The following is a 13,165-nucleotide window of genomic DNA, read 5'->3' on the forward strand; positions in this document are numbered from 1 at the left end:
CATGGTGGAATCTGGTCTAGCGAATCCAGCTTGGACCCAGCTCAGCTTTTTACCCGCCGGGCGCCGCCACCACCCTCCTCATCCTCTTCAGTGGCAGGACGGAGCCAATCGGACAAGCCGACCCCAGCTTACGTATTATTAGCCCCCACACCCACGGATCCCTCCTGGAACATCCGTGAGCTGCTCTTCCCCGTCCCTTCCTGCCATGGGGGTAACAGGCCCCTTTAAGGTGAAATGGGGCCAGTCTTGCCTGGGCCATAATTAACTGCCCCCTAGCCTAAGGAGGTGGGACTAATGGGGTCAAGTGTTTGCATGGTGAACACCTGGGCCTCATCAGAAGGCTTGAGAGAGAAGGGGTGGCCCAGCCGGCAGGAGAACTTCATGGAGGAGCTCTCGGAAGCAGGGCTGTCCCTGGGAGAAGCTGTGGCAAATCCAGGGAAAAGAGCCTCCAGCGTGGAAAAATCCCTGCAAGGCCACGTGCTGGCATGAGGGGGCACTCCGGCGGTGAGTTCCCCTGTTACACTCTGCACAATAAATGCACAAGAGGTGGGTGGCTGGGGGAGAACCCTTCTCCATACTTTTGGCCAGTATGGGTCTCCTGTTTAGCCTTGATCCTTCCTTGCTTACCACCCCTCTTTGTTACCCCCCTGTGTCCCCTCACCTCTGCCCCGCTCACCTCTTTGGTTAATGGGATCCTTTGCCACATAGGCCACGTAGTCTGTCATGTCCTGGAGAGAAAGGGAGAGTCAGGGAAGGAAGGGGTTTGTGGCTATCGTTCCTGGGGCCTGGGATCTGGCCTGTGGGTTAAGGGTCGGAAGGGCTTGAGGCAGGGCTATGAACCTGGGTATGAAGGGGCATGAGCCCGAGTCCCCCGGCTGGCAGATCCCTTCCCCAGGTAACATGGGTGTAGGTCCCTGCTCTTAGACACTCCCTCCTCGGCTGGTGAGGGCCTGGGCGTGCTGCAGAGACAGCGAGGGTTCCCCGGTGCCGGGACTCACCCCATTGCCCCAGGGCAATCTGCCCTCTGTCGTGCCCAGCGGGCAGCCTGTGTTGTAACAAACCAGCTCCCTGGGGCTGACTGAGGGAGGACTGCCCTCTAGTGGCGGCAGCCCAAAGAAGAAATAAAGGACATACTACCCCTGGCAGCTGCAGGAGCTCACGTAGGGGGTGGCTGGGCTTTGGGGGTGAAAGAAGCAGGGGTCCAGGCCCCAATCCGTGTGTGTGTGGTGGGGCGGGGCGGGGCAGGGGGGGACGCAAATTGCCTGTTGCCTGCAGGGATGGACTCTCATTACAGGGTCAGGCTCTGTGAAGGGGGTTTGTTCTGGCAGACAAGTGCACTCGGGACATGGGGGCCAGGAAGCGGCTTGTGTCCCTCTGCAGCGCCCCCCTCTGGTCAGTCCAGGCATGGCAGGTCAGTGCTTTGTGGACGGGGTAGACGCTACTCTGTGGGGGAGCCTTGGACGAACCAACCGGCCAGAGAGGCGTTTCTCTGTCTGTCTCTGGCCTTTCCCTGCTTCTTTGTTCTCTCCTCAGAGCTTAGGAGCTGTTGCGAGACCCCGCTGGAGAGGGAAAGAGGCCAGGCAGGACCCCTGAGCTCTCGGGGTGGAAACAAGTTGAGGGGGAGGGGAGTTGCCTTCTCCCCCCCAGCCTAGGGTTACCACCTTTGAAATGCAAAAAAACTGGCAACCTCCCACCCACAAAGCAGGCCTGCCACAACCCCAACCACAAGGCAACTCTGCAGCACACGCCCTCCCCCCCCACACTTCAACAGCCACTTATAGTATCTAGAATGAAGACACCTATAGACAAGATTGATAAACATCACGGGTCTCCTTACTGCCACGTGGCTCAAACCCTCTCTCACACCCCCGTGCGGAGCGTGTGGCGTGTCGGTGGGCGGACGGCTGCTGTATTTGCAACAATTTTGCTCTGTTGTCGCTTAAACCATGGAAGTGGGAACACGGCTGCATCTTTTGCTGGACACGGACACTTTTAACATGAGCTGTCCCAGCGTTGTGCGAGAATACTGCATAGCTTCAGACCCATGGTTTAAAAAAAAAAAAAAAAAAACCACACGCACAAAAACCCTGGCAGTTTAAATTATTTTTCTGCCAAGCCATAAAAAAAAAAACCTCAACCAGGCCAGTCAAATACCAGCCAGGTAGGGACCTTCCCCCACCCTGCTGTCAGTGCCCAGGACTGAGGTTGCAGCAGGCAGAAGCTAGTCCACTGGCAGTGTGATTGTTGCTGCCCGTTGATCACCACCAGAGGCCAAAGAAACTGAGGCAGGGGGGAGAGAAGAGAGGGATGGAAAGGGGGTGATGTGGAGAGGGAGGAGGAGATGCAGAAGGGAGAGGGGCCATGGGGAGCTAGCGACTCCTCTATCTCCGCGCGCCGGGGGCGGCCCTTACCGTGTCTCCCCCCGAGGCGAAGGAGATGGACTGCATGTGGTGGTTGGCAATGATCTGCAGGGGACAGAGGCAGGCATTAAAGATCTTCGCAAGAGGTCGCTGGGAGGCTCTGGAATCGCTCAGCGCAGCGGCTCCATAAAACGAGGGGAGGGTGGGGATCAACCCGTCGCCAGCCCCCCGCCAAAAGTCAATGCTCTGGGAACAGTCCTGGCTTTCCTCTGCTGCTGGGGTGGAGCGGGAGCTAGGCCAGCTGTATCCACCCCACCTGGCCTAGGGTGTGTAGGCTGCGGCTCGTCGAATGGACACTCCAACCAACCTGTGGTTGGTTCAGAAATGCCAGTTTCCCCTCCCTGCTCGGATTGCACCCGGGAATTCCCCTGCTCCCAGATTGTTGCCACCCTGTGTAGCCTGACCAACTTGCCTGACTGTTTAAAGGGGACAAAACAACATGGGGGACTGCAAGAGCAAAGGATGGCCTAGTGGTTGGAGCACAGGACTGGCAGCTGGGCCCACCTGAGTTCTAATCCCTGCCCTGACACTAGTTTCCCCATCTTGTGTAACCCTGAGTTGTTCTATCCTTGTGCTCTGAGGATAAGCAAGGGTGCTGCTCTCCCACCCTCTAGAGCTAGATATGCTGATCCCCTAATTGGGTAGGGCCCCGATCCAGGGGCTGGGCTCACCCCTGAAAAGGGACAGGTGTTGGGGTGCCTCTCTGTCACCCAAGTGGATCCTTTGCATTCGGGGGAATGACGCTGGATTTACAGCAGTGAAGCTGAGAGCAGAATTTAGCCCCGGGCCCCAGAAGCAGTGGCACAATTTAGAGCAGTCTCAAGGCTGCTCTAACCTGTGCTAGGGGCCGCATGAGTCCCCACAACCACTGGATAGGGGAGGTGCAAGCGACCTCCCCTCTGTCCCTGCCCCAACTGGTCCCAGATCTCCATACCCCAGGGGAGTGATCGGAGCACTTGGGTGGGCACTAACCTGCCGGGTGGTGGGGATCATGAGGTTGAGCCCGTCGATGGAGATGTTGACAGTGATGCTCATCCCAGCGAAGCGCAGGTTGTTCTTGCCCAGGATGGAGAAGAGGGCTTTGTTGGGTGCCTGGGGAAGAAGAAAAGGATCCGGGGTAACGCTGGGTGCTGCGCTCAGCTAACCAGATGGGGCGATGGGGGGGGGGGACAGTGCAGGAAGCTTCTGCAACAGTCAGCGAAGTGTCCAGCTTCCTGTCTGCAGACAACCGCTCTGTGCAGGTCAACAGTGCTGGGAAGGGGATCCCAGGGGAGAGGGATCCGAGGATCCTGGGGGAGAGATCCCAGAACCTGAACCCGCCTTAATAACCCTTAGCCACGTCCGCTCAGGGTCTGCAAAGCTAAGTCAGCATCATCAGCCCTGTTTTACAGATGGGGAAATTAAGGCACGGTTACCCACCTTCTTCTTCCAGGCCCCTTTGACCCCAGGCACCGCCTCGTACAGTCTGTTGATGGCTTCCCTGCAAGCAAAGAATCAAGCCGGCTGCGGTTAATCCTCCAGCCCCAGTGGCGAGACCGGGTCAGTGGGACCTAACCCCACCCCCGCTGCTAAAATGCTGCCTCCTGCGTTGTCTGGGGGGGCCGCACCCTTGCAATGACAGTTGGGGCAGGGGCAGCTGGTCCGCGTCACTTGTGGCTGGGAAAGAGGTGGGAGGGCGGGATTGTTGTGGGGACCCTGCACTGACATCCAGCAGCCCTTTCTCTCTGGCTCTCTCCGTGCTAAGGGCTTTAATAATTAAACACCAAACCCTTGGTGCTCAGGCTCCACCCTCTGAGTGTCAATCGGCCAGTGCTCCCCTCCCCAAGAGACACCCCCACCAGTGTCCCAGGGCCAGTGACCGGCTCTAGGAGGAGGGGGTAGTGGGGGATCAAGGTGGTGTATTTGTGCCACTGGGGCCACCGTCGCAATGGGGCACTGCCTGGCCCAGCAACGCAAAGGCACAAAGCCACGTGAAAACCATCCGTCCGTGCCCCGGCTCTATGCACCCACCGGCAGCCGCTACGCTAGGCGGCCTGGTTGAGAAGCCTCAAGCTCAGCGGCGCGTTGCATGGCACTGAGTAGCCCCCTGGCCACGGCCCAGAGCTGGGGGCACTTCCCAAGGCGTCCTTTGTTAGCAAGCTGAGTGAGAGTCCCCCAGACCAGAGCCTTTCCTCCAGGATCCCAGACCATGGGGATGCTGCGCTCGGGCAACTTTTAAGGGGCCCAGTTCAGCCTCATTGTTTGGGCGCCTGCAGCGTTTGTCCCGCTTGCTGGCCCCCTGGCCCTGGTGTAGGGTAAATATGGCGCTCTGCCGACATGCAGAAGCTACGTGGAGCTGGAGGGGCCCTGAGTCCCAGCTAACAACTCAGCCGGCTCCCCAAGCCCATGGAATCAATGCGCCCGAGAGAGACGTCTCCCAAGGACCTCATCCCCATCCCCAGGACTCGGACGGGGACTGCACGACTCCGCCTCCACGCGTGTCCCCCTGCGCCTTCGCCCTCCTGCTCGCTTCTCCCTACGCGTGCTGCTGCTGCTCCCACGTCGCTGCGGGGACAGGCCCATCAATAAGCCATGGCTGGCAATCGGCTCTGGAAGCTCCTTCCCTCTCCCCGGCCTCCTATCGATCCGCATCAGCAGGCAGGAGACTCTGCAGTTCTACCCCCGCCACCCCCAGCTTCTCTTGCTACCTGTCTGGTTTGCAGCAGAACCTGCCTCCCACGTACCTGCCCCGCGTGCTCCGGGACGGCCGGGGGCTTTATTTGGAAGGCACATGGGGATTTCTCAGCTGGGGTGTTTGGGGCAGCTGAGGGGCGGGGAAGGGGAGCCAGCCCTGAAGACTGGAGGCCTGCCATCTCCCCCAGACCAGGACAACAGTCAGCTTCCATGCCCGCCCCGCCATGCTGTCTGGCACCCATAGCCCACCCCTGCCCTGTGTTTGCCCTGAGCCATTTGGTCCTTGACCTCTCTGCTGAGACTCCCCATCAGGGGACCCCACAGTGTGGAGGGGTCGTGCCCACCTGTCCGGATCTGTGAGCATCACAGAACACTAGTGAGCTGCCTGGTCTGAGGGAGGCTGTACATAGCCTGCTTCTAAACACGGACCAGCTGGAGGGCAGAGAGAGCCAGGTCAGACGGGGGGGGTCCCTTAGGGCCCGTGTTGTGTGCTAGGGCACGGCGTGGGTACCGAGCGTCAGACAGGCTGTCCTTTAGGGCCCATGTTGTGCATTATGGCACAGTGTGGGCACAAGGGGTTAGACAGGGGGTTCCTTAGGGCGCACACTGTGCTATGGAGTGGTGTGGGTGCCATGGGTCAGACAGGGGGTTCTCTTAGGGCCCGTGATCTGGGCTATGGGATGGTGTGTGTGCCATGGGTCAGACAGGGGGTTCTCTTAGGGCCCGTGATCTGGGCTATGGGATGGTGTGGGTGCCATGGGTCAGACAGGGGGTTCTCTTAGGGCCCGTGATCTGGGCTATGGGATGGTGTGGGTGCCATGGGTCAGACAGGGGGTTCTCTTAGGGCCCGTGATCTGGGCTATGGGATGGTGTGGGTGCCATGGGTCAGACAGGGCGTTCTCTTAGGGCCCGTGATCTGGGCTATGGGATGGTGTGGGTGCCAGCAGTCAGACAGGGGGTTCTCTTAGGGCCCGTGATCTGTGCTATGGGATGGTGTGTGTGCCATGGGTCAGACAGGGGGTTCCTTAGGGCCCGTGATCTGTGCTATGGGATGGTGTGAGTGCCAGCAGTCAGACAGGGGGTTCTCTTAGGGCCCGTGATCTGTGCTATGGGATGGTGTGGGTGCCATGGGTCAGACAGGGGGTTCTCTTAGGGCCCATGATCTGGGCTATGGGATGGTGTGGGTGCCAACAGTCAGACAGGGGGTTCCTTAGGGCCCACACTGAGCTATGGGGTGGTGTGGGTGTCATGGGTCAGACAGGGGTTTCTCTTAGGCCCGTGATCTGGGCTATGGGATGGTGTGGGTGCCATGGGTCAGACAGGGGGTTCTCTTAGGGCCCGTGATCTGGGCTATGGGATGGTGTGGGTGCCATGGATCAGACAGGGGGTTCTCTTAGGGCCCGTGACCTGGGCTATGGGATGGTGTGGGTGCCAGCAGTCAGACAGGCCGTTGGCTGGACTGCAAGCTCTGTGCTGAACCTGAGGTGGTAGGTGGAGATGAACCCGTCCCACAGGCTCTTTCAGCCTTGAATCTCTGGAAAGCTGGTGCGTTCATCTGGAAATCAGGGGGAACACCAGAAAGTCCAGGGCAGGGAGCCCGGAGGTGCTTACCTGGTAACCTGCGTCCGGGTGTTAAAGTCAAGAGATCGCATGGAGCGCAGCACTTCAATGCAGCCCATGTACTGGAAGAGAAAGGGGTTGAAATCAGCCAAGCTGCAGTGCCCTGCTCAGATCCCCAGGTTAGGGGGGAAATGGGAGCTAGCTCACCCCGAACAGCTTCCGGAATTCACCAGCCCCTCTCTCTTCTCGGAGCCCTGGGGGCCTGCGGCTCAGCACGGGTCACTAGCGGGAGGGTTGTTGGCATAGCGAGTTCAGAATGACCCTGCCGCGGTAGGGCATGGAGAGGTCAGTCTCTCTGCTTCCCCTCACCTAACTGCAGCAGGGGCAGCAGAGAGAAGCTCCCAGGCCCTGAGGTGAGGAATGGAGCAGGGGCACAGGAGTACTCCCTAAGGCTAAGGGGACGTCTACACTGCAGTGAAGGACCCGTGGCACCGGGTTGGGCAGTGTAGACGTACCCTTGGGTCGGGCAGACAATCGGGCTTGGGCTGGAGCCCGGGCTCTGGAATCCAGCGCGAGGTGCAGAGAGAGGGCATCTCCGAGGCTTTGTGTCTCTGAGCACATTTCATGTACGGACTCCCACCCTTTTGCCCAGCTGGGGGGCACGTCAGAACTCTCTGGGGAGGCCAGAAAAGCAGCCCCTGGGCGGACCATAGCCCGGTGCCCGCCGGTGGGCAGTGGGAGAGGCTGTTGCAGCTGGGGCCAGCCTGGAAGGAAGGAGGTGGGATGCTGAGTCTGGCTACTGCAAAGGTCCCTTTGTTTTGTGCTTTCCTGAACTTTGTCTATAGGACTCTGTTACCCTGAGCTGTCCAGTGACGTGGCTGGGAGGGGCAGGTCAGACCGGCAGTGCAGGGGTGTGGGGGGTAAACTGAACCAGAGCATGTGAGAGGCTAATCCTGCCCCACCTCAGCAGGCCGAGTTCATAACTCACTCTCCCAATCGACCGGGCCCCTCGAATGGTTTGAGGATGTCGGTGCCAGGGAGACAGGGGCCAGGCGGACACCTCTGTCGGGACAGAGCAGACAGCGTCCGGGCAAACTGCCCACGCACCACCCACTTGGAAGGCCTCAGCCCCGAGCTGGAAGGGAGCCTGCCTCTAAGAGCAAGCTCTGTCTCCGTTGCGGTCAGGCCTTAGCTACTCCGCTGAAGCGGCTAGCAAGGGGGCCAATTAGTGCCAGTTGCCATGGGGCTCTGTGCAGCATAGACCTGATAGACAGCGGACTGATACCCACGAAATTCCTCCCTAGCTGGGAACGTCGCTCTGCCCCCCTGCCAGCCCCCACCACTCTTCAATGGCGCATTAGCTGCCTTTCCAGCAGGCGCTGCCAGCGAGGTCAGTTTAATGGGGCTTGGCAGGGCTCCAGGAGAAAACGCTGGAGGCAAAATATATGGCGGCTGATTAGCGCCACGGCAAGCTTAGGGCCGGAAAGAAATTCACTCGGCTCATCCCGCCAGGTGCTTGCCTCCTGCAGCTTGTCCCTTGCTAGCGGTGACTAAAATGGACATCCTCTGCTGCGTGGGCGATGGAGGAGCTGAGTCGAAGAGGTTCTGAGCAACGCCAGCACTCCTTGGTCTCAGGACCTTTATCCTGGCCTCTCTCTGATGGGTAGACACCTGGACCAGAGCCTTAGCTGGCGTAAACTGGGAGAGCTGCCTTGACCTGTGCTGATTTGCCCCTTAGAGCGGGTGTGTGTGTGTGTCTGTCTGTCTTTGCCAGCTCTAGTTACTTTCTTTTCAAGGCCCAAGCAGCAGCTTGCTCCCCATCAAAGTGCTGCTTTATGGGGAGGTTGGAGAAGGGGGGGAGACAGGACAGTGCCCTACTGATGGTCCTGCCTTGTGCTGTGCCGCTACTCTAAGCTCTGGGGGGTGGGACCGATGCAGGAGGATACACCAATGTTTTTGTGCTGGGGATAATAGGACTTTGCCCTTGGATGGCTCCCTCCAGCACAGGACACGCCCCCCCCCCAAAGACTTTTCAAATAAGTCTGAGTCTCCCAAGGCCCCTGCAAATAAGTGTCTTTATCCCCATTTTGCAGAAGAAGGAAGCTGAGGCAACGAGACAGTGTCATAAGTGACTTGCCCTCGGGTGCCTGGCAAGGCAGTGGCAGAGCTAGGGGGAGGTGTTCCGGCCTGTTATACAGGAGTCAGGCGCGATTATCATAATGATCCCTTCTGGCATTAAATTCTGTGACTCTCCTGATTCCAAGGCCTGTGCTTTACCCACTGGACCATGCCCCCTTCTTCCCGCCCCTGAGCTTTGCCTCCCGCCCTGTGCTCTCCCCCACTGGCATTTCAGCTGCTGCGGAGACGGAAACGTGCTGCCAACCTACAGCCTCCCCTTCCCTTTTAGCGCAGGCTTTCAGCCTATGCAGCCTCAAGCCTTCACTTTAGTCGGAGCTCGTGGTATCCCCTTTCGACTTCTTTGCTCCCTGTTCTACGCTGCAGTGTAGTGGCTAAATTCCACCCCAGCGATGGCTGCATTTCAGTGGTGGGCAAAGAGAGCTATACAGCAAGTGCTTTGGGATCCTTTGGTAAGGAAAGGCACTGTTATCAATGCTTCTCTTCTCTCTCTGTCCCCAACTCCACGCCCCTCTCTCTGCCTTCTGCCAACCTCCTCCTATGGCTCCTGTAGAAACTGCCCGCCCTGAAGGAGTTCACCTCTGCGCATTTCCCTTTAAATCATGTTAGCTCTCAACCACTGTCCCACACATCAAACATCTGATGATCTATGATGGGGCAGAGAGAGGAGAGAGACAGAGGCTAACCGGAGACATGCTGCCCTGCTCCTCCATCTCGCCTGCAGTTGTAAATTACCACAAGTTAATTGAGAATAAGACAAGGAGCCAAATGCCATCAGCAAATGCAATTACAAGTGTCTCACCCTTTCAGTCCCAAAAGCACCAACCCTGGAGCTCAGAGCACTGTGGTTGAGACTGACCTTCATAGCATCTGGCACCCCCTGAATCTCAGAGGGCTTTCACAAATGAACCGTCACAACTCCTTTGGGAAGTAGGTACTTATTATTATCCCCATTTGGCAGATGGGGAAACGGAGGCACGGGGGATGTGATTTTTTTTTCCCCAACGTCAGGCAGCAAATCAGTGGCAGAGATCTGAATGGAACCCCACAGTCCTGGCTCCAAGTCTGGTGCTGTAACTACTAGACCCCATTCCCCTCCCAAAACTGGGGCTAGAACCCAGGAGTCCTGCCTCCCAGCTTCATGCTCTAACCCCTAGACCATCTGGAGAGGTGGGCCACATCAAACCCACTCCACAAAATCACTCCCTGGGCTAGGGGTGTGGAACTCTGGAGATAGGACTAAACCAAAGCCCTGGATCCAAACTTCACAGCTGACCCTATTTCTATGATGGGCCTAGATTCATCCCCTGTGAAGCCTGGGGGATTTGAACTCAGATCCCCATCTCAGGGCTGGAGCAGAGGCCCCCATTGTGAAGAAGTTTGTTAAACTTCCCCCTCCTCCATTGTCTCTTGCTAGCCAGCTATCTCTGGGGTAGGGGGAGAGACTGCGCTGGTGGGTCTAGGCCAGCTGCAGGGCCAGTCAGTATCCCCAGAGGCACTGGGAAACAGGAGGGTCTTCTGAACCTTCCCCATCCTGTTTAGGACACTCAGCTGCCACAAGGCCTTGCCAGGAAGACCCCTCCAGTGCCGTGGCAGCAGACTCTCCCCTGCTGGAGACCGGCCTTTCCAGCCCCTGGCTTTCTGGTGTATGAATGCGTCTACACGATCTGGCTATTCAAGCCCCAATCCTGCCCGCTTAGCTGTGTGGATGGACCGGAGATCAGGACCTTGGGCCCAGGTTCTCAGAGGTATTTAGGCACCTAACGCCCATGGGGTTTGTCTGCAGTGCAGCTGGGCGCGAGCCTCCCAGCGCGGGTGGACAGATGCACACGAGTTCTGCTTGAGCTACCGCGCTCAAAATAGCAGGGTGGAAGTTGTGGTTCAGGCGGAGACTTGGGCTGGCCACGGACGCCCCAAACCCTGCTGGGGAGGCTGGCTCGTGCTTTCCAGGGAGTGGGGAGGCAAATCTCTCTCCTTTCTCAACTAACCCCTAGGGCCTGATTCTGCCCGACCTCATGTCAGCAGTTACACCCGTGCAAAGCAGCGGGGAGACCTGGCTACCACCTCCGCCAGCACAGATGGGCCCAAGGGGCCTCCTTTGGCCTGCAGGCTGGGTAGGTTTCCTCTGGTGGCTCTCAGGGCCTAGGAGCAATGAAATCAGTGGAGTCGTGTTGGGTCCAGACCACAGCAGCAGGCCCAGCGGTGTTTGCATGGGAGACGACGACTAGGACGCTCCCCCACACATCCCCCCGCAGCAAAACCATTTCCACGGTCAGGCGTAGGCCCCAGTTTTAAGAATGGGAGTCACGGGGGGGGTGTCTTGCTGGTGTGTCCACCCCACGGTGGCTTCCTCCGGGGGGATGGGGTTGTGAGTATGTTAGAGTGCAGGGTGCACCAGGCCCAACCGAGCCGTTTGGAAACCAGCCCATCACCATAGTAACTGACCCCCTCCCTATCTTTGATGCCTTTATCCTCACAACCCACTGCGAGGCGGGGCAGGGCTATTATCCCCAATGTATAGACAGGGAAACTGAGGCAAAGCTCAACTAAGTGACTCACCCAAGGAGTCTGGAGCACAGAAGGGAATTTAACCCAATTTTCCCAAGTCCTAGCCTAGCACCCTAACCACTGGGCCCTCCTTCCTCGGCCCAGCTGTACACGGATACTTAGGGGATGCTTAAGGGGTGGCTTAAGCAGGGCTGAGTCTGCCCTCACTGACACTGCCACAAGTCAGGAGGAACTCCACTGAAGTCCATGACCGTGGTGTCAAACGGGGGTGAAGGAGAGCAGTAGGAGGCCGTGGGTCTTTGGTGATGGTCTTAGGGTTGACACACAGGGCTGGGAGTCAGGAGAGCTGGATTCTGCTCCTCGCTTCACCACAGAGTTACTGTGCGACCGTCCCTGCTTTGTGCCTCAGTTTCCCCATTTCTGGCACAATACCCCCCCGCCACCGCAGGGCTCAGTTCATCAATAAGTGGCCGGAGATCCTGGCCCAGTGAAGGACGAGGGCTCAGTGCTGTTGGCAGCCGAGTACGGTTTCAGGCTGGCTAAGCAGCAGTGCGCTCGTTTTAAACCATGTGCAATCGCCCGGGCAAGGCCAGGTTGCCCCAAAGGGCCCAAGTCGTAATTACGTCCCAGCTACCGTGGTGTCATGGCGACGGCCTTTGACGATGTAACACCAACCCCTCCCAGGGCAGGGTGACGGGCTGGGCTTTGAGGCCTTGAACAGGGGGAACTTGGGTGAGGAAGCCTTGAAACCTCTGGGGAACGGGGGGAGGGAAATCATCCCAAACTTCCTTCTACCTATGGCTGGGGGCACCTTTCCCCTTCCCAGCTGCCAGCCCCTAATGACAGAGGGATCTGAGTGCCGTGGCAGCAGATTCCCAATTCAATGCCAGCTGCAGAGATGCAGTCAGCATGGGACAGTGGTGGGCACCGAGGGGAAGGGGGGCCGGAGAAACGGGCTTACCCTGACGATGTAGGAGACCCCCGGTCCCAGGACCCGTTCGTCCGGATGGAGCCAGCCCTGCGCCGGTTTATTGATGAAGCTACCTTTCCGGTTCCATTCCTCTCCGGCCAGTTTGACCCCCTCGACCCGAGCCGCCTTCCTCCCTCCCCCTCCTCGGAACCGGTTCATCACCTGCAGAGAACAAGGAGAGTGGCAGACAGGCTCACAGGCACTCAGGACAGCAGCCAGGCCGGAGGAGGTCCCTCCTGCCTCTCCGGGGCCCCCGGGCTTAGCCGGGGACGACAGGTCCTTGCTGGCGCTGGAAGGGCTGCGGCTCAGGAAGCCGGAGGGGCTGGAGAACTTCCACTGGGGAATCTTGGGGATCAGCATGCAGAAGGTGGTCACGGCCTCCTGCTCCTCCGGCAAGTGGGCTTCGCCCAGCGGGGGGCACGGGTGGGCCAGGGAGGCGGGCGGCGAGGGGGCCGGGGTGGCCGCCGCGACCTTGCTGCTCATGGCTGGGTCCTCCGAGGGCGTCACTGAGCCATTGCGAAAGCGCCCATACTTGGGCTCCGTTAGCATGCCCTGCCGCTGCGTGTCTGGCTAAGTGCTTTTAGAGTGCTCGCCGGGCGCGCTCTGTGCTCCTCTCTCCAGCTCGCTGGCTCGCCTGCCCCCCTCCGGCCCCCACCCCTCACTCCTCTCTAGGGAGGCTCCACTCACACAATGATGTCATGGTGTTATTGCTCATCTGCCAGCAGCCTGGCTGCTGCAGACCTGGCCTGCGCTGCTCCACCATCACATAAACAGCACTGGACAGAGGCAGAGAGAGGAGCCGGGCCGTGGCTAGCCAGGGGCTCGCTCACCCCAATGCAAGGTGCAAGGAAGGGAAGCCTGGATCAACACAGCACCTCTTGGGATGGATTTGCCTAGC

At 59.0% G+C, this 13,165-nt stretch overlaps 1 protein-coding gene across 4 annotated transcripts in view; it reads right to left on the bottom strand.

Annotated features, from left to right (window-relative positions):
* SHC2 (SHC adaptor protein 2) overlaps positions 1-13,165 on the bottom strand; it is a 30,645-nt gene that overhangs the window by 8,909 nt on the left and 8,571 nt on the right. For 3 of the 4 annotated variants that reach the window (XM_054013861.1, XM_054013862.1, XM_054013860.1), the window contains exons 1-6: positions 12,259-12,831; positions 6,705-6,775; positions 3,840-3,900; positions 3,393-3,512; positions 2,412-2,465; positions 677-728 (exon numbers count right to left, since the gene is read on the bottom strand). In XM_054013861.1, the coding sequence (XP_053869836.1) occupies positions 677-728; positions 2,412-2,465; positions 3,393-3,512; positions 3,840-3,900; positions 6,705-6,775; positions 12,259-12,816 (916 nt within the window). In that variant the 5' untranslated portion in view covers positions 12,817-12,831. Of the gene's footprint in view, positions 1-676; positions 729-2,411; positions 2,466-3,392; positions 3,513-3,839; positions 3,901-6,704; positions 6,776-12,258; positions 12,832-13,165 lie in introns of those variants that run through there. The other variant, XM_054013864.1, reaches the window with a different exon arrangement.

This window comes from Malaclemys terrapin, chromosome 24 (genome assembly GCF_027887155.1).
Source record: "Malaclemys terrapin pileata isolate rMalTer1 chromosome 24, rMalTer1.hap1, whole genome shotgun sequence".
Lineage (NCBI taxonomy): Eukaryota > Metazoa > Chordata > Testudines > Emydidae > Malaclemys > Malaclemys terrapin.